This window comes from Monopterus albus, unplaced genomic scaffold (genome assembly GCF_001952655.1).
Source record: "Monopterus albus unplaced genomic scaffold, M_albus_1.0 scaffold47.1, whole genome shotgun sequence".
Taxonomy (NCBI): Eukaryota; Metazoa; Chordata; class Actinopteri; order Synbranchiformes; family Synbranchidae; genus Monopterus; species Monopterus albus.
Window position 1 is genome coordinate 640,433 of NW_018127927.1, and position 21,551 is coordinate 661,983.

The following is a 21,551-nucleotide window of genomic DNA, read 5'->3' on the forward strand; positions in this document are numbered from 1 at the left end:
GGATGTTCCTTTTAACCAAAAAAGGCTATTAAAAAATGTTATGTGGAAAAACAAAGGTAAAACTGGTTAAAAAATCTATTCTCTATGAAAACTGAGGACTACCTGTTTAAATTAATCCTCTCTCGAGCACTCTAATCTATACTCAGAAGCTGACCCAGTTCACTCAATCACAAAGGCAAGGCAAAGTAAGGCTGATAACATTCAGGTTTAAGTCTTGAAGATTTAATTAGTGACAGCTAGGCAAAGACTAGGAACTGGATGAAGACGTTAATTTCTACCCCACTAAACACTGGGTGATAGCAATCCATATGTTTTTATTTAGAATTTAGATGTTTTTATTTAGAAATATCCAGCTCAAGAGACAAACTGATGTCACAATGCACATGGATGATGATATGCACCTGTGTGCTGCACACTCACTCCCTCCCATTTGCTCTTCAGAGGGAATCAGAGGCAACATTCAAAGACAAATCATCAAACTGAGTACAAAAAGCATGGAAAAGTGCCAGTGACAAACAGGAAATGCTACACCATACATGCTGTAGCAGTGTGTGGTGTTTTGCCATTGCTTTTTAATTTGGCTCTGAAGAGAAACAACAAACCCACTGAAGAACAGAATATTTACATGGTATTTCTGAGATCCATGCTGTCCTTTAAAATGCAACATTACGTGAGTGATTCATGTCTGCCCCAATTTCTTTCTGTTAAGGTGCAGGAGGTGGGACATGGACGCAGTCATGTAGCAAGTTTGTAATTTGGTCATAAACAACTGAGTCTCTACCCTTGTCTGATGATTCTGGTACTGGCTCTTAACAACAACAGAAGTTCCTGAATCTTGTCGTGTCTTCAGATATTTTTGTTTCGTTCACCATCGGATGTTTGTTATCTTCCAGATTCACTCCGGTCACATGATAGAATGTCATCAACGCGGTGCCTGCAGTCCACATGTCAAAGTGTCCTTGGGCAAGACACTGAACCCCCCAAGTTGCCCGCGATGGAGGCGCGTATGCACACAGCGGCCCGGGGCCCCTAAGCTCCAAACAAATTTTGTTGTATGTGTCACAATGCTACAATGACAATAAAATAAAGCTTCTTCTAATCGGGTCAGCAGCATGTTAGCAGCAAAGACACATTATTTACATAACACAAAACTGTATGTCAATATAAAAATATGAACAAATAAAAAGGGATGTATGGGACCTAATCAGGTCAGCAGCATGTTAGCATCCATGTGAATAGTCCGGACTATATGCTGCTATATTCTCACATGAGTTCACCCCAGCTCACTCAGACCTTACACAGACTTTGTACTAAGGAGCTGGCAGGGTAAAGTCTGCTTAATGTCTGGGTCAGCTGACTCTTACATTTGCTTTCTCACATACAGCTCCCCCAGGGTAATGTCTAGAGAATTTCAGGGTTTCAGTGCATGACTGAAAATAGCTTGGGACAGGAAATATGCATTTCCACTTGCCCTAACAGTGCTTTTACCTACAACTACAAATGTCAAGCTATGGGTAGCAGTAACACACACAGTGTGAAACCCTTTAACTGATTTATATCTTCAGTTAAATATGGAGAGTTAAAAAGTGTAACTAGCAAAGGAAAAACAATAATATCATGCCACAAGGTGCCCTATGGCACTGACTCATGCATCACTTGAGAAAACCATTCAGGGCATTCTCATTAGTAATGAGAGCAACTAAAGCCCTCATAGTTGACTGAAACACAGAGCTCTACTGATTACCGGGCAGCAGAAAAGTAACTGCTTAGTGTAGCAGCACCTTTTTGACTGAACTACAGGAAGATAACAGGACTCAAGCATCACTTGACCAAACTGATTTTCCTAAGAAGTTCTGGAAAAATGGAAATAAGACTCCTCTGTAGGCTGCTCTGTGAAACCTAAAACAACGATGCAGCATTTTGCCTCAATACCAAGACACCACAGACTCCACTGTGTAGGCAGCATCTAGTTAACAGAAAGAAAGTCACTTCCGGCTATTCCCGTTTAGGGGGCGCCACAGCCAATCGTCACACTGACGACTTGCTTTGACAATTTATTTGCTTTATTGCAGAAGTGGCAAGTATTCAAGGAAAGGGCCAACTGGAAAAGATGAGGGATGCTCTTCGAATGCATGTATTTGATTCAAAGAACATCATGTTTAAGAATGCCAAAGACTACATGTTGAAGAAGCTGAAAGACCTGCAGGGATGTCAAGTCAATTAATACCAACTATACTATGAACTTTAGTGATTATGTAGTTAACTGTGCACATGTAGCAGATCTTTAGCTTTATTTAAGATTTTAGGTCATCATTTATATTTACATTTGTCTATATTCGAGTGTAATATGTATCATTATTAAAGTTGTCTTTGCTAATAAAAACACAGCAGGTTCTGGCTCAAACATCTAGTTATTCGCAGCATCTAGTTAACAAAACTCTAAAAAAGGTTTTTTATTTTATAGAGACACTTCTCCCAACAAGACAGGACAGGGGAAACCCTGCTTAAATAAACTCTCTTTCACACTATTAATCCATCCAGCATCATTCAAGACCACCAAAACAAAAAAAACTGTCTGCGTTGTGAACAGAGACTAGACACTTAATCAAAATGAGTTACATGATGCAAACTTTCCCACAAGGACACAGACATCTCTCTATCTGTGTATGGTCTATTTTTGTAATGGCCTGTCAACAATTATCCTCCTACCTGGACCTGCCCTTTGCCCATGATTTTGTCCACAATCTCGTTGTCATCCTTGTTGAGCATGCTTTTGTCATAACACTTCTCGTAACACAGGATCCGTAGGTACTGGGAGCCCTCCAACTCAATTTCAAACTCCTTTTGGATGACACAAAACAGGAGAATAAAATATTTGACTTTATATAGCGACAAAAATCAGTGCACAATGTACAGGAAAAGGAGACATTCTGGCAACTAACTTCATTCCACTGTGGCTCTATGGTGTCTCTGAAGACTCGGGTCTTGGCCTTGCTGACAAAGTATCCATATGAATCCACTTCAAGAGTGCAGTATAGATCTAAGAGGAAAGACAAAATGTAGACAGATCTGTCAGATATAAAATCATAGACATAAAAAAACATTAATAAATTACAGATTAAACTGTGGATGCTTGTAGACTACTGAATAAACATTTAGGCTTTTAGGCTTCTTAACTGCGTTGTCACTGTGAGAGGACACATCTGTGACATAACGGTGGTGACAGATTACAGGCCTCTGTGGATCACATTGCTTTCATCACGTAATAAAAGAAATCTCTCTCTAAGAAGACGTAAAAGACAATCATAAAAGTAAAAGACAAATTGAAACAGGTAATATTTCTTATTAAAGTGTGCCAAGAAAGGTTTGAATGTAGGAGTCCTAAAGTTTTCAGAGTGACAGTGAGTGACTCAGTATCTAACTCTGGTAGCAGATGGGTAACAAATGTGCGGTTACAAGATGAAAAAGGTTACGTTCCTTCAAAGTGAACCAGCCCATTAAAATGTCAATATGTTGGAGTTTGTCAGTTGACAGCCATTGGTCTACTGCCTGGGTAGACACTGATTACCGCCATCCGCCCTCCACTCTTTACATCCTCATCACACAGCCGACACTCCCCTGGGATCAGCTCATGCTTGGCTCTTACACAGAGCAATTAAGTCTGTTAATGTGCTTCTGTAAATGCTGTGTTAGCCGTTCCTGCAAATCATGCTACCAGCTGTCTGTAGTAAGTCTTTAGTAAGTCCCACAGTTTGAGCTGGGGGTTCACTTCTATCTGACAACATGATGGATGAATGTAAAGCTCTAGCTTTCACCAGGAGAGCTGCATGACTGGGTGAGGAAACCAAGGGGTTAGCTCAGTGACAGAGAACATGTTTACACTGAAACATCAAAAGTGATGGTATCACCCCCCACTGCCTGACATGTGCCTGGTTAACCTGGGTGAGCGATGACTGACTACAAGAAACATTCACATATGTAGCTGTATAACTAGTGCTAACAATATAATGAAATCTTATTACATCTGGGTTCATTTCTTCTTTGTTTGCTTTCTCAGCATCCTGAAAGGCTCTGGCATAATTACTCCCACTGAGGAAGAGATTAGAGGCAGTGGTATGAGGGAAGTTCAGCAGAAGGGAATTCAATTTGACCATCTGGGGGATATTTCTAAAATGGGGCAGTTATTGTACACTTCTGCTACACAAAGAAGCATCCCAGAAATATGCAGACTATCTGTCAAAGTTTGTTTCAATGAGGAGATAGGGGTCACATTTTTGATACAAAAAGTAGAGGAGACATTTGTTTTAAACACTTCTGTGAGTTTAAACCTCTCGTTTTATGTAGCCGGGAGCAGCGAGGTGTGTATTCATAATCCTGGGCAGCTCCCTTCTCACCTGAAATGGATTTATGTGCCCAGACCTAAAACTAAAACAAGGCCAGAAAAGCACATTAGAGGTCTTTTTGTGTTTTTGCAGTGGGTCCAGGAGGCCTCTGGTAAGTTTAGGACAGAATAACAAAACCTGAGCGCAATGAGTTTTCACTTTACTAGCAGGTCACCAACAGACTCAGAGTTATAGGGGGGATAAATTGGTCAGCATGGGGTCTCTAACCCCTAAATGCAGGGGTTAATGGACACTACCCTTTTCCACCTCAATTAGCTGAGGACTACAGCCCTTGTAGTATGTGTATATTCTTATATAGGAAGCTAATCTTTCCTTGGGGCTGTGTTGAATGTTGGGTCAAACGGTGGGTTCATAGAATTAGGAGACAAGTGACAATTAGTTAAACTAATCATTATCTCTACAGCTACAAGCCCCATTTCCACAATGACTATGTGTCTGTATGTTTGGGTTTGAAGGCTTCAGGAGAAAATATTCTAAGTGAACAAAATAAGGAAAGAAGAGTCATAACTGAATTGTTTTCATAAAGCCCAAGAGGAAACAATGAATTGGAATGAAACAGATATGTGTGGATTTAATTATATGCAGATATCATAAGAACATGTAAACATGTAAACCTCTAAATTATTATCTAACTTTCTTTTGTTCTGTATCAACTGCACTTATTCCATTAATTATTTCATTATTAGTTATTAATATACAATAACCGGCCACTTAACTTTCAACACTTACTGGGCAAGTATGTAATGCACACAAGGGATTTGTCTCTGGTACAGAACCAAGGCAGCCATATGCGGAGCCAACTCTCACACACACACACACACACACACACAGCGATGGTGGCACTGTCCCTGCAAGGTGCTGCTCTGACCATTGGTGGCAACTTGGGGTTCAGGGTCTTACCCAAGGACACTTTGACATGTGGACTGGGGAGAACGGGAATCGAACCACTGACCTTCCGTTTAGAGAATGACTGCTCTACCTCCTGATCCACAGCTGCCTTCTAATTAAATATTTGTTAAAGCAAATATCTTATTAGCCAATCACATGGCAGCAACTCAATGCCTAGAGGCATGCAGACATGGTCAAAACAATCTGTTCAAACTGAGCATCAGAATGGGGAAGAAAGGTGATTTAAGTGACTCTGAACCTGGCATGGTTGTTGGTGCCAAATGGGCTGGTCTGAGTATTTTAGAAACTGCTGATCTACTGGTATTTTCACACACAACTACCTTGAGATTTTTCAGAGAATTGTCTGAAAAAGTGAAAATATCCAGGAAGTGGCAGTTGTCTGAATGAAAAGGCCTTGTTGATGCCAGAGGTCAGAGGACAATGGCCAAACTGGTTTGAACTGATAGTAAGGCAACAGTAACTCATAACCACTTGTTACACTCGAGGTATGCAGAAGAGCATCTCTGAATGCACAACAGTGCATGAAGACGTGAAGATGTGAAGACCACAGCAGTGACACTCCTGTCAACTAAGAACAGGAAACTAAGGCTACAATTCGCTCAACAAAACTGGGCAAAAGAAGATTTCACCTGCAACATTCAGACGGTAGAGTAAGAATCTGGCATAAACAACATAAAACCATGGATTCATCCTGTCTTATATCAATGGTTCAGGCTGCTGGTGGTGGTGTAATGGTGTGAGGGATATTTTCTTGCCACAATTTGGGCCCCTTAGTACCAACTGAGCATCGTCTAAATGCCACAGCCTTACCGGAGTATTGTTGCTGATGATGTCCATCGCTTTATGACAACATACCCATTTTCTGATGGTTACTTCAAGCAGGATAATGCACCAAGCTAAAATCAAATCAATCAAACTGGTTTCTTGAACATGACAGTGAGCTCACTGTACTCAAATTGGCCTCCATAGTCACCAGATCTCGATCCAATAGAGCACCTTTAGCATGTGGTGGAATGGATGTGCAGCTGACAAATCTGCAACAACTGTGTGATACTATCATGTCAGTATGGACCCAACTCTCTAAGGAATGTTTCCAGCACCTTGTTGAATCTACTTTATGCCACATAGAATTAAAGCAGTTCTGAAGAAAAAAGGGGTTCAACTCAATACTAGCAAGGTGTACCTAATAAAATGGCCGGTGAGTGTAAATATCAAACATGAACTAAGCTCATACAACTAACTGCAGGTTATTTAAAATGCCTGTGTGGCTTCACTCAGTTTGAACACCTGCGACAGTTCATTAGTTGCTGTACACACTATTCCTATCCAACACTGGCAAGTACAATTTTACAGCATCAAGTTACAAAAGCTGTCGAAATAACACAAAGTCACTTTCTGTTGCTCACACACATATAAAAAGAAACCAAGAACATCTCTCTACTCGGTCACGTTTTCCACAGTTGTTTTTAAACCGGCTTTTTGGGAACTGCTCTCCTCCCAACTCCCTTCTCGGTGACCCAGTTTGAATACTTTGCATCGGGCTGGATTTAAAGCCCTTTCCAACTGTGGTCAGATCATTGTGACATACATAACAGAGCTCCAATAACATCTTCTAGTACATGCTTATGCGATTTTTCAATCACAAAAAGGAACAAAAAGAGATGCTGATTATAAGTACACCTATAACAATTTGAACCTCTGACTGCTGTTTCCCGTCATTACACAGTTCCATTCTGATATGATAATAATTACCATATGCAGAAACAGAACCACATACACACACTATCATATAAAACTGCTTCAAAATCCTTGCGTGGAATGCATGGCATGCAGAGGAAATGAACACAATGAAAACTGTCTGAAGCAGCTGCAAGTGAAACCACATCAAACCTCTAACACACAGAGGCTGAATTACACAACAACACAGCCAACATCACTGCACAACAAAGGAAACTGGATCCATCTGGATGAAGTGGTGTAGTTGTAATAATTAGTGGTAGTGGAGAGAATGATGCAGGCAGAAGACAGTGTGACCTGAATAAAACTGTTAAAAATTATAGTCAGATTGATGGAGTACATTATTATAATTGAGTCAAGTCTAAGGTCTTATCCTACATAATAATAATAATCTTTAACTGATTAGATTAACATGTCATACAGCATGTTTTTCTGTAAATGCAGACATAAGGCCACATTGTCTGATGATCTCTGTCATGTCTCTCTGATTACATCTGTGCTGCATTCAGTGAACACAAGCGTGTTTCCTCATTTACCTGGTACAAATGAGTGGTGTGATTCCAGTACAGAAAAGAAAAACTGAACCTGTGTAAACACAGAACAGACACACCAGGGGATCTGCATAGATGCTGTTCTAGCTTTTGAGCTTGGTAAATGGCATTTACCATGTGTGCTTTTCCTCCCCGCTACAACCCTAATAATTACATTTTGGAAATTTCACTGTATTTTGACTAATTATTACACCATCTACAAAACCTCTTTGCCAGTTAAAAAGAGAATGTAACGTTAATGTATTTTAGGGATAAACTCATCTATAATGGCCCCCATCATCATAATCATCACCACCACTGTGATCCCCAACAACACCAACACATCATCTACCCCACACTACCCCCATGGATTTCATTCACCACATGACATGCTGACATCAAACTGTATCAGTCAAACTACCCAACTTCCTCCAGCACACAGACAAATATGCACCTTCTTCATTTTTAAAGCCCTCAGCTCTCTACGCTATATCAAGGATCAAACAGGCTCTCGGAGAAGAGAGCTTTCCAATAACCTGGTAAGTTCTAGCAGGACAGCTTCCATAAACTGAAGGCTGTCATGGTACCACAAGAAATCATGTTTCTCCCTATCTGTCTCTTTTCCAGATATCTGTTATTTGATATTGCTTCTGGGGCACAAAATGTACCAAAACGTCAGCTGCCCACTACGGACACGCCTGAAACAGCCTCTGCTTGGTCCTGATAACACACACACAGCTATGCCTGCACACAGTTGTACAAAGAAAATTTCTGCAAGATGCATGATGGAAACTGCATGTGCAGGCTGCAGTGATTGACTGGATCATGTGTTTTGCTGGCAGACACGTATATGCTCAGCAGCTCTGTGTCAGGGGAAGCCGAGCCTGAGTGTGTGGCGACTTACTGGCCGACTCCTTGAATCCTTTGGCAGAATGGACGATCACATGCAGAAAGCCGTACAGGCCGGGAGTCTCCTCATCTGGAAAACAGGCACATGGAGCAGTTAGTTCATTCTCATTGTACATATGGTGACACTATTTAAGATGATAGATTTTGTACATAACATCAACAAGAGCAAAGACATTAGTGCACAGAAACTCATTACACACAAGACAGTTCTGGATCTCGTCTGTATCTCTACAGACACTGTGCAGGTAAGTGAGAGATGCACAGTTAGAAGCAGAAAGAAAAACGCAGTCATACCACTGATCACCACTGCACTGTGTCAATATGCTTTTGCAGTCCCTTGACTACAATGGACCTTGTGCAAGAACCGCTCATACAAACAGATTTGTTTGGCAGTTGCATGTACTAGTGAAGGGGAACATTTTCTCCCATTTAGAATTTCCATGTACAATTATGTACAGGCTGCCTTTCTGAATTTTGAATTTGAAGTTTAAAAATTAAAGTGAAATAAATTAAATAAAACAATACAAACTTAACATTCTGCTCACCAGATCAACAGCAACATAACTTTTCAGTTTGCTAGCATTTTTTTAATTAAATTTGATATATTTTATTAACAGCACAGCAACCTTAGGCCTCCAGTGTTGTAGTTGTTGGGAAATTTCTCACACTTTGACAACTGCTTCAGGGAATGGCATGCAGGTGGCTGTCCAGTATTCTCCAGCCTAACATCACCTTCTGCTGCTATAATGCCTACCACCTCTGACCACATGGGTTATTAGTCACGGACCGAGTTCTCCTAACTTTATATTCCAGTGGCACCTTGTTGCTCCTCTGATTACACTTCATTGGCAGTTTAGTGTCCTTCTAATATGACTGCTGCCAACAAATCAGCTAGATTTTCATGTGCTGGTTTCCAAAAGCAGGACCTGCGCTCTGCAGTGCCAATTTTATTTTATTTTATTTATTTTTTACTCTTTGGTAACGTTTTTGTGAATGAAACATTCCCACAAAGAAAGCGGAACCTCGTATGGCAAATTTTCGGCACAGATGCTAATGATCACGTCTTACGAATGAACAGGTGGCTGAAAAGAGTTTGGCGAACCACACGTGAAGCTCTTGTATGAACAAGACTGAAAAAAGAATGAAAGATTTAGAATATGGCCACAAAAATGCCTTTTCACTGTTTCATATTATGATTTTCACTTTTAAAAATGGCTAAACAACACAAAACTGCTCAGAGGAACAGATGTGTGCTTCTCATCCAAACTGTGGGTAAACTACAATACCTGTCCTCCTCCTTTCAACTCTGTTACTACTTTATGTTTGAGAAATACATTGCACAAGAAAAATGGCTTGAAAAAATAACTTATTTGAGGATGGGAGTAAAAATGAACTATTATTGCAGCTTTCTGTCAGATCTGTATCAGACCTCACATCAACAAGCAGTCTTCTGCCATAACAACTGAACTGGCTGCAGAGTGGAGGTCCATGGGTGGACATGTTTGGGGTGGCCTGATATACCCCACCCTGCTGACAGACACATAACAGGGATACACTCTTGCTTTGCTTAAGGCCTGTGCCAGTTGGACTCCATTTCAACCTCTACTGCCCTTCCAGCATCTCCTGAGCCTGAGGTGTGTGTGTGTGTGTGTGTGTTTACATTTGCTTTATAATGAGGAGCAGGTCCAGGACAAGACGTGGGACCCGAGCTCCTGTTGTCACCACACAGGGATATCACCTCCCGGGGAACCCGAGGAAAATATCAAAAAACTGAAGCCAACTGAGAGACCTCTGGTGAAGGTTTAATCTAGTCAGCAAAGTGAGTCAAACTTCCTGGAGTCTGCCAACAAGGTTAACATTATTTACCGAACACCTCTAATAATGAGCTGCCTCTGAGAAATGTTTCAATTTACAGTAAACATTTTTTAGAGAAACCTGGTTTAGATGGAGAGGTGCATGATGAGATGTTAAAAATCTAATCAAATCAGTTCTACTGCTGCCGAAACAATGTCAAGCAAATTCAGATGAGAACTTATTTCAAGCAAATCAATGTATAAAATATATCTGAGAATTTTTTAATTAAATAACTAATAATGCTCTGAACAGAAGATAAAAATGAATAAAACACTGGCATATTCTTGATTTAGAAAAGAACTTTTAAATGCATTCAACATATCAGTAGATTTGTTCTGCTCACAGACTCTTTTATCTCTGATATTTTAACATCCACAAACAGGACAATCCATTTTTTAAAGTTATTTTTATTTTATGATCCACGTGTCCTTGCAGTAAAGTCTGTATCAGTAAAGCATGATTCATTTTGCAGAGGAAGCACATCCAATGAACATGGATGAGCTGTTGCTAAGGAAGAAAGTCTTTTCATCTGATTGTGGAGTGTGTGCGATGCTTCTGTGACGTGCACTGATTTAACAGGTGGGAGTGGCTGACGGAGATCAGCTGAGTCAAGGTATTGTTGCCTGAACAAATCCCAGTGCGATCTCAGGCACTGATTAAGCCAGTTTGTCTGTTGAAACGTTGGCTTAATTAAAGTAATTTTAAGGTTTTTAACTTCAAACACAAACACAAACATGGATATATTGTAAAGTATAAGCCAAGATGAAAACTTTTCGACTTGCTACATACAATCTGGCAGTCAGCTGGAGGCATGGTGTTTTACATTTCTAGTTTGGTATCACTAAAGGAAGACCTGGATAATTAGCATGAGCAGAGACAGCAGAGATTAGCTGTACAAAAACAGACACTTCCCTTAAACTTAAATGTTTAAAAGTCACAATACTGGCTTCACTGTTGAACTGACAACTGATATTTGGAAGGTTCATACGAAAAGCACAACAGCAGTGACCTTTTGTTCCCATCAAAGTTAACCAGAATGCAGAATTCAAATAAAAAGCAAAACAGTCTGAGTCTATCACCACTTTAAAGGTAACAGATGTCGAGACAATGGCTTGCTTGCACAGAGATTCCACTGTGTAAGAGGCAAACATGGCTCTCTTTTTCTGTATAATGTGAGAAAGATGAAGACAGTACAGAACTGAAACATCTCCCTCAGCTCTGTGGCTATGCGGGTGTGCTGTGTGTGCATGTGAAAGCAGAGACCCTTGTGGTATTCAAGGAGATCAGATGGCTTTAATGTCACCACCAGCCTCTGAAAACAGTTGGAGCAAAAACAAACATATAGGAAGTGGGAGTCCAGCACAGGCCATTGTTGCCAAACTGTGTGGTACTGACTGCTACAGGCTAGATGAGAAACATACTGGAACTAGATTCATCTCCTGAAAAGCCCCCCTTTCTCATTATGCGGCCCTTTTTTGTGTGCTAATAATGTAATAGGTGCTTTTGTGTGAGTTTACTGTAAACCCAAAACAGAGGAGAGAGGAGGGTGAAATGGGAGACTGGGTGTGTTTGTGATTGCAGAAAAGAGGAGAAAGCAGGAGAAACAATGTCCAGACATAAGAGAATAGAGATATTGTGTGTGTGTGACTGCTTCTTGCCATCTTTGTTACTGGTGACAGGAATGTTGTGGACGGTTCGGAGTTTGAAGCAGGAGCTGGTCAGAACCTGGAGCTCGACAGAACTTAATACACACGGCTGGGGATCTGAAAAAAGCACAGCAACCACACGGCTATGGTCAAAGAGCTATGGAAAGAGGTTTTAATCCACTCTTTATACATCGATGTCTAAGGACAAAAACATTCGGTAAGGCCGGTGTCACCTTTCTTCTGAAGCTTCTGGATGCTTTCCCTCCACTCTGACCTCTCATAGTCAGAGGAGAGCAGGAAGAGGTAGCTCTAGATACACACAGAAAAAAAAAACAACACAGTTAACAATCATGTTAAGGACATCTCCTCTCGACAAAAATCATTACTGTACTTAGAGAGCTACAAAAAACACAGTATAATGTGGAAAAGCACATAAAAACTACAAAGTTATGGTGTTAAATCTTTATATCTCATTGCCATAAGATCTTTATTTTGGGAAACTAAACCTAATCTGTCACAAAGGACTCTTTTGAGAAGTACATGTCTCCCTCTAGTGGTAGGATGTGAGCCCTACTGCTACACAGACAGCAACAGGATGTGAATGGATCGATCACCTTTCCATGTTTGTTGAGAATGCGGAAGGGGATAGTGGGTGAGTGCAGGAGCAGCCATGACTCCTGCTCATTCATCTTCTTCCTCAGGCGCTCCACACGACTCTGACCCTTTGGTGCTTTCTACACACACATACAAACAAACAAGCAAACAGACATTTAGCATCTAGTGCTGAAACTCATTAAAATTTATGAGCAATGAGACAGAAAGAACTATTTACTGTCTACAACCTTTACAACAGAGTTTTCAACTGTTATGGAGGAATGTGAAGCAAAGTCACTGAAGCAACAATAGCTAATTCAGTAGACTTTTAAAGTTACCACCTTGTCAAAATGTAAACAAATACAGGATTGAAAAACAGGGCTGGAGTTGGAACCACAGCTTACTCCACAGCAACATGACATTTCCTACTACCCTCCCACAAACTGTAGTTCAAAATGTAGAGCATGGTTACAGCCCAAATAAAAGGAAGACAAATAAGTGACCAAGTTGATTAATATTATGTATGTTTCATGTTGCAATAGCACATTTTGACATTACTAAATCTCAGAATGTCCCATCAACATTGTTGTTATATTCCTGGAACAATCACACTCTCCTCTAAAATATGAACGATTGTTTTCTCTCTGTTTCATATCATTGAAAGTTGACTGTGTTATTTGACTATTGGTAAAAAACACATGTTCATGTCTGGTAAATCTAGGAACAATGAAAAAAAAACAATGACCTGATTGATAAATAACCTTTACAGGTAGTTTCAACTTGCCATAAACATAAAGGAAAAGGCAAACATTTCTATTATAATTTGGGGCAACAGCAAAGCTTCGGTTACTATGGTACGGGGCTACTTTTTTCTTTGACTTTTCTCTCCAAGTTTTTATTTAGATTATCTGTATGCACGTTACTTTTGTTTAGTATCAATTAACTCTAATAATAATAACAACAATCATCATCATCATCATTGCTGTTTTGCCAGGACGCCCGTTTAAAAGAGGTCCTTGACCTTGAGGGACTTTCCATTTATAAATAAAGGTTAAATACATAAATCATCACGATAGGGAAATGAGACTGGACTGAAAGCTGTGTAGTGTGCTGCAAAAAACTTTAAATAAAAATTAAGGAGCTCAGCTGTACATGTACATGGCTAATAAAGAAAACAAATACACACATCCTTGTAGCCCTCACCAGGAAGCCATGAGTCAGAGCCTGGACACAATCAGCTGAATTTCTCACTGCTCTGGCCTCCTCTGACTCTAAATATCAGCCATGGCCACTTGTTGTGCCTTGAGTGGGTGAGTTTAACAGTGTGAGAGGGGAATAACAGGAACTCTGTGCTCCTGAAAGCTTGATGTGTCTCAGCCACGGGTGTGGGGATGTAATGCAGCACATACTTGTAACTGTTGAAAGCTTAAAACATCTTTTTTTTCCAATTTGTGTCAGCAGTCAAATGTTTCACACTGCCAGGATAAGATGAAAAAGGCATGAAAATGTTTATTTTAAAATATATGTGTGAAGCGGGGCTTCAACCACTGATGCCAATCACAATAACTTAATGTGAGATAAGGAAAAAAGAACTTTTATACAAGTTTGAAAGCTAAGGCCTTGGTTTGACTTTCACATTTTATCCTAGTCTGAGGAGCAACACTGTGTTATGCAGTGTTGTAGTCAAGCCCATTTAACTGAGACCAAGTCAAGACCAAGACCCTGAGACAATATGGATACAAAAAGTGGTCTCGAGATCAAGACTGATCTTGACTGCTATGCATGTTTGTATTTCACTTTTTTGTCTATGATTTCATGCACTCACAATTGTATGAGCTTCCCTACATGGCACATTACAGCTTACTATACCTTGACCCTGTCCAAGACAAACAAAGGTGTGGGTGACAAGTACCGAGCTAATAGTAACACACAGTGGTTCCAGTAAACAATCAGGGGAGTCTTCCATGGAAGTTTCTTGCCATGATATACAGACATTATATAAACAGATGAGTATCAAAGTCTCACTGGAAAGACCAATCAAAACTTTCCTCCTAAGTCACTTGTATTTGTTAGTGTTGTTTTTTAGCTCAGTAAGAGCTAATGATTAATTCAAGAGAGCAGAGGTTTAAAATAACTTTTTACTTAATCACAGTGCTCGCTGTTTCTATAAGCGCTCCAACATGTTATATTGTACTGTATACTGTAATATTCCAACATGCATCTTCTTGTTCCTCTGACCTCACACTGTAAACAGTTCCAGATAGAAATGGCATCACATGTATAATTTAGATTTTACACAAAGCATATGTCAATCTCAGCAGATAATCCAGTCTCTTTAAAGTACAGCCATACTGTGACACTCTGTATTAACCTTTTTCAGTTACAGTGACTTGCCCAGTTGTTCCGTATCAGCTTATTAAACTCATGGTGAAACGTTAGTCACAGAAAAATAACCACACATTCTATATGACCAGGCCAGTGAGGTCTCCTGAATGGGCTCCTTTGTTACATTAGTTAGATTCAAAGCAGTTTCAGTTCTGTCTAAATGTTCAATCCACGCTCTATAAGCCATTCTGAGCCACATCTGGCTCCAACATGCCAAGTTAACAGGATTACCTTCTCTTTCTGTATATCACTCTTTAAGACTGATATCTTGATCTTCATCTCCTCAATCTCATGCTCTGGCAGGACCTGGATGCTGGGGCAAGAGTCCGAGTCGTCCAGTGTCTGGAATGTCAAGTCTGCGAGAGGGATGTACCACTTGCACTCATACTGCTGGTTACGACTGCAGATGGCCGAAAAGGGTCAGGACGGTAGGATGCAGGAATAAACGATAAGAAGGAAAACATGAAACAAATTAGTCAAATAAGTTACAAAGAATTATAAAACAATATGTTTTTCACATCACCATAACAAAAAGGTTAAACATTCAAACTTTTACATAGACATACAAGGTCAACATGCAAAACATATAACATCCAGATAGTCTCACAAACTACTACACCGGCCTATTGAGGGGCACTGCAATTTAACATCATGATCATAAATCTATTACCCTTCTATGCTTGTTTGACCTGCAGGCTAATTTAATTCCACCTCAAACATGTCACAATAATGCATCATTTTCAGCCTATTCATGCAGTCACCCAGCTACATTTATGAAAATGATGTGCCACTTCTACCAGGAAATTCATTTTCACCGTCACTAATGTGCTGCACAGTCCTTTACAGAGCAGTACCTTCATCAGCAGGACACTGAGCAGACTAATGAGATTAATCCATATACTGGAAACTCTATTGCCAGTGGAGGAATGTAACTAAGTACATTTACTCAATTACAGTTCCGAGCTACCAGTATTTGAGTATTACACTTGTTTTGTTTTGTCCACTACATTTCCTGGGAAAATGCTGTACTTTTAACTGTGCTACAATTATCTATAGTTATTGTACAGGTTGGGATTATACATTCAAAATAAAATAAAAATTTGATGGAGTGTTATAGATTATCTTACCCAATAGTATATAAAATAGGTACAAGTAGTCACCTTGACTTACGATAACAAATTAATGCTGCTTACACACAAAAACATCTATTATAATCCAATAATATAATACATACCTTAATAATAGACCATTTTAACTTTGGTAATTTAAGTACATTTAGCGAATAATACTTTTGTACTTTTACATATAGTTCACAAGCTTTTACTTATAAATATACTCTTTACCACTGACAACTACAATCCTAACTAAAGAGCCTCAGCAAGTTTAGTTTAAAATAGATTTCTGAAATTCAGGATGGGTTTAGAGAGGATATGGTGTATTTTCTGGAGGAACACAGGTTAAAAATTGTACAACAAATGCAAAAGTATTCTTTCACTGTCAAATGACCTTGAGTTCTTCTACTTTGTAGGAAAACAATTATGCGTCTTCTAGAAATTGGTGCTAATGGGAATTTATTTCAAGCATTTCAACTCAGACTTCACAGTCGTATTCAAGAACAATTCATTACATCATCCTGATCAAATTCATGTTTGTATGTGTTGTTCTGTCCTTCAGTTCAAAGCTTATCCTGTAATGTTAGCACACGAAAGACTGGCTGTTCCAGGCTGTTCTAGGCTGTTCTCTTCTTTATCATCTGAGTACATCCCTCAAAGCCTCCTGCTTTTGTTTCTCTTACACCCTCCCTCTGCTGGTATAATGGGCCTCTGAGGCCCATTATACCAGCAGAAATCTTTGTTTTATAAACCATTCATTTTCATTCCAGTCACACTTAAACACACCCTTGCAGGTGCTGCTCACAGATACACAAACAAAGGAATGGGGTTAAATTTTAAATACTCTATCATATCTGATATCCTAGCTCTTTTGCATGAATAGCAAAAGTGGAATATGAAAGACAACGAATCCATACAGTGATGCAATGTTTGCCCATCAACCTATACTCAATGATCCATAAATGACAAAACAAAAACATGCTTTTAGAAATTTTACAATTTTTTACAAAACCAACACTTAAAATCTCTCATTTACATTCAAACCGTTTGCTGTGACACTGTAGTCAGGTACATCCTGTTTGCTTTCATTTTTCTTTAGATGTGTCTGAAGAACCTGAATTAATTGGACATAGTTTAGAAAGGCCCACACCTGTGTATTTAAGATTCCATAAGTCACACTGCATGTCAGGACAAAAACCAAGACAAAGTCCAAGGAACTCACTGTTGACCACTGTGATAAAATTGTGGCGGTATAAAAACTTTTGGAATGAGACCCAGTGGTGCTCTACCCACAGCACCACTGTCACCTCCCCAGGTCTGAATACTTTTATAAATGAGATTTGAATGAGTTATTTTGAATTAATTTAGAAAAATAATTAAAATATGTACTCACTTTATTATCACATATACTGTATATTGAGTGTAGATTGATGGGCAAAAAGGTAATTGCATCAATTTAAAATTAAATCTAAAACAAAATGAGGCATGCACAAATCAGAATTGTTCTATGTACACAAAAGGCCTATTTCTCTCAAATATTGCTCACAAATCTGTCTAAATCTGTGTTAGTGAGCACTTCTCCTTTGCCAAGATGATCCATCCACCTCACAGGTGTGGCATATCACGATGCTGATTAGACAGCATGATCATTGCACAGGTGTGCCTTAGGCTGGCCACAATAAAAGGCCACTCTAACATGTGCAGTTTTACTGTATTGGGTGGTCAAAAAACCAGTCAGTATCTGGTGCAATCACCATTTGCCTCACGCAGGGCAGCACATCTCCTTCACATAGAATTGATCAGGTTGTTGATTGTGGCCTGTGGAATGTTGGTCCACTCCTCTTCAATGGCTGTGTGAAGTTGCTGGATTATCAGACGTCTTATGGTATAGAAATGAACATTCAATTCAAGGGCAACAGCTCTGGTGGACATTCCTGCAGTCAGCATGCCAATTACACGCTCCCTCAAAACTTGCGACATCTGTGGCATTGTGCTGTGATAAAACTGCACATCTTAGAGTGGCCTTCTATTGTGGCCAGCCTACGGCACACCTGTGCAATGATCATGCTATCTAATCAGCATCTTGATATGCCACACCTGTGAGGTGGATGGATTATCTCAGCAAAGGAGAAGTGCTCACTAACACAGATTTAGACAGATTTGTGAACAATATTTTGAGAGAAATAGGCCTTTTGTGTACACAGAACAAGTCGTAGATCTCTGAGTTCAGCTCATGAAAAATGGGGGCAAACACAAAAGTGTTGTGTTTATAATTTTGTTCAGTGTTGATAGAAACTGTATATACAGATAATCATCTTCATTGAGCAGGTATGTGTTCAGAGGCCTCTGTGGTAAATACAATGTCATGATGCTCTGAAAGAAGAGGGAAAGTAAAACACCCTCACCCTACAGCTGTCTTCTTCATCTTGGCACAGAGCAGCAGATCAGTGAACAGGAAGACGTGCCGTAGCTTCCTAGAGCTTTCCGACACCTCCACCAGGAAGCCGTCCTTCACCAGCTGACGAGCCTTAAAAAAAAAAAAAAAAAAAAAACTTGATGTCACTTTTTGTTGTGCCACTGACACAAACAACGCTGATGAACTTGACCCAACACCAATCAAACGGTGTTGAATTTTGGCAATAAGTTGGAGAATCAATCAATTAAATCAAATATTATTTGTACAGCGCCAAATCACAACAAAAGTCATCTCAGGACACTTTACAAAGTAAGGTCTAGACCTTATTGTTATCAATATGATTACATAGGGAAAACCCAACAAATCCCCCTTGAGCAAGCACTTGGTGACAGTGGGGAGGAAAAACTCCCTTTAACGAAAGAAACCTCCAACAGACCCTGGCTCTTGGTGGGCGGCCTTCTGCCTCGACCGGGAAAAGAAGTAGAAAACCTTGTTTTCAAGAGGATCAATGCATTTCTTTGTTTTATTCACTTGGATCTTAACTGGAAGGTTTCAACAAGGTCAAATGACAAAATGCACCCACTCTAACAATCAGCACTACAGTCAGTGTATGCAGACCTCCTTCTGTGCAAAAGTGTATTTGAAAGTTTATCTGACATTATAAGGAATCAGGAGTCTGAGTAAGAAAATCATCATCAGTATCATCAGTATTCATTACAGCCATAGTGGTACATTACTTCCACCTTTTGCCCACCCAACCTATTCAGCACTGGACACAAACACAATCTGGGCAGATAAAAGGAAACGACTAATTGTAAAGAATAAAAAACAAATAGTTTTCATTTGTGACCTCTCTCACTACATTTGGGGTTATGTCAGGAAGGAATGTTTAAAGAGGAGGAATGACTACAACAAGCAAAACCAGTTTCTACAAAACATATGATTAGTATTGTTTCAAGATGGAATTGAAAGAAAAAACGGAAATAGATCTCTAAATTATGCTTGTAAAACATTTTGAAATTCATCACTGTATGAGATAGTTCTGATGTAAATGTTTACAGGACATTATGCTGAATTATACTCAAAATGACATATTTAATGACAAATGAACGTAACGATATGAACCATTCTGAATACAATGCAGTCAAGGGGAGCATACACAGTATTAATACTGGCTGCCTTCACTCTCTCCTTGTATCCTACAACACTGCACTTACAGTAACTTCGGAGTCAAAGTGAATAATCCATTCACCAGAATATTTTTGCTGAGACAGCTAAAAAGGAAAGAGGGAATAATGGAATAGCCTCATTCATGTTTAGAGAAGAGGTGATCCAAGAGAGCTGTAATCACAAACAATTCCACACACCTCTCCCTTGGGCGTAGTGACAGCGGTCCTGCGTGGATCGATCTCCTCATTGATGGAGGAGAGGAAGTTCTGAGATATCCGCAGGGCATCCTGCAGGAGGGGGAAGTCTGGGTGGTCCTTAGGAGTGTGTTTCAGCAAGTCCTGACACACATGCACAAAACATGTCAGGTTACACAGATACTACGATACATAAAAGTTTAACTGTACTGTAAAAGACAAAAATACAGTAATCGTTGCTGCAATAATGTGAAAATATCTTTAACAACAGCTAGTATGAGTAATTTTTTTTATTGTGCATTAAAGTTACTTTGACCTTATCTTATTACTTTCTAACATTTGCTACGTTTTAAAATCCAGCCAGCTATAAGCAGAAGCTCTAATTTTGAAACACAATCCAGCATATTTCATTCAATTCATAATTGCACTGCAAATGCACAGCTTTGTCACTGAACACTGATGGAATCTTTGAAGATCTGCTTTTGTTGAAGCTGCTTTAATCAGTACAGCAGGATGATGGACAGAACAGCTGACAAAAAAAACAGTCATTCCAAAATAAAAGTTATGACAAGAACCCATACTGTCTCATTTACTGTACCTCTATACACTGATCAGCCATAACATAATGACCACTGGCAGGTGAAGTGAATAACACTGACTATCTGTCACAGTGACACCTGTCAGTGTGTGGGGTATATTAGGTAGCAAGTGAACATTCAGTCCTCAAAGTTGATGTGTTGGAAGCAGGAAAAATGGGCCAGTGTAAGGATCTGAGTGACTTTGACAAGGGCCAAACTGATGGTGAGATGACTGGGTCAAAGCATCTCCTACACTGCAGGTCTTGGTGGGTGTTGTTGGTCTGAAGTGGTTAGTACCTACCAACAGTGTCTAAGGAAGGACAAATGGTGAACTGGAGACAGGGTCATGGACGCCCACGGCTCACTGATGATGAGGTTGATCTACGGTAGATTAAACTTTTAACTTCTATTTCTACTTTTCAAAAGATTTAAATTTATTTGAATCTTTGTTAAAATGGTTGAAAATGAGAAATACTGTACATTGGTCTCTATGAAGAGAAACAGTCAGGGGCTGTAGTGGTGATATCACACCTAGAGCGGTGAGGCTGTTGGATTGGTCTAAAAAAAAAAAAATTCTCTAACTTGTCCTCACGACCACAGTTTTCACTCCTTTTACATAAGTTTTTCACTGAATTGTAGACACATCTGTGCTCTTCCTGACAGAACTGTGGAAGCAAATGGATTCACAGACGATGCACAGTGAGCTGCAGAGTGACACGAGTGCCAACCAACTCCCACACTGACTCCCATGTAAACAGTATTAGATAAGTGGTCATAATGTTATGCCTGATCTGTGTACATGTTCTAGTAATTTCCATGAACTGAATCCTTTAAAGCCATGTAAATGCAGCCTGTGTACTCACATGAAGGACCAGGGTGCTTCTTGTGACACGGTCAATCGGCTTGTATAGGAGAGCTGTGGGGAGAGAAGAGCAGGGCTCTGAGTCAGTGTCACTTGCACACAAACACGTTACAGACACACACACACACACACACACACACATTCATACACTGTTCAGTCAAGGACAAACAGTCACAGGCAACCTGATTTAAACACAGAACCTATAGTCTGACGGTGATTCTTAGGTTGATATCTTAATTACATCAAGCAGCC

General features: G+C 39.7%; 1 protein-coding gene across 4 annotated transcripts in view; it reads right to left on the reverse strand.

The window, feature by feature from the left end:
• abr (ABR activator of RhoGEF and GTPase) overlaps positions 1–21,551 on the reverse strand; it is a 141,467-nt gene that overhangs the window by 29,487 nt on the left and 90,429 nt on the right. For all 4 annotated transcript variants that reach the window (XM_020600481.1, XM_020600483.1, XM_020600484.1 and 1 more), the window contains 10 exons: positions 21,301–21,353; positions 19,863–20,003; positions 18,485–18,606; positions 15,199–15,367; positions 12,603–12,722; positions 12,222–12,297; positions 12,001–12,105; positions 8,484–8,558; positions 2,943–3,040; positions 2,710–2,841 (listed from right to left, as the gene is read on the reverse strand). In XM_020600481.1, coding sequence (XP_020456137.1) covers positions 2,710–2,841; positions 2,943–3,040; positions 8,484–8,558; positions 12,001–12,105; positions 12,222–12,297; positions 12,603–12,722; positions 15,199–15,367; positions 18,485–18,606; positions 19,863–20,003; positions 21,301–21,353 — 1,091 coding nt within the window. The remainder of the gene's footprint in view (positions 1–2,709; positions 2,842–2,942; positions 3,041–8,483; positions 8,559–12,000; positions 12,106–12,221; positions 12,298–12,602; positions 12,723–15,198; positions 15,368–18,484; positions 18,607–19,862; positions 20,004–21,300; positions 21,354–21,551) is intronic.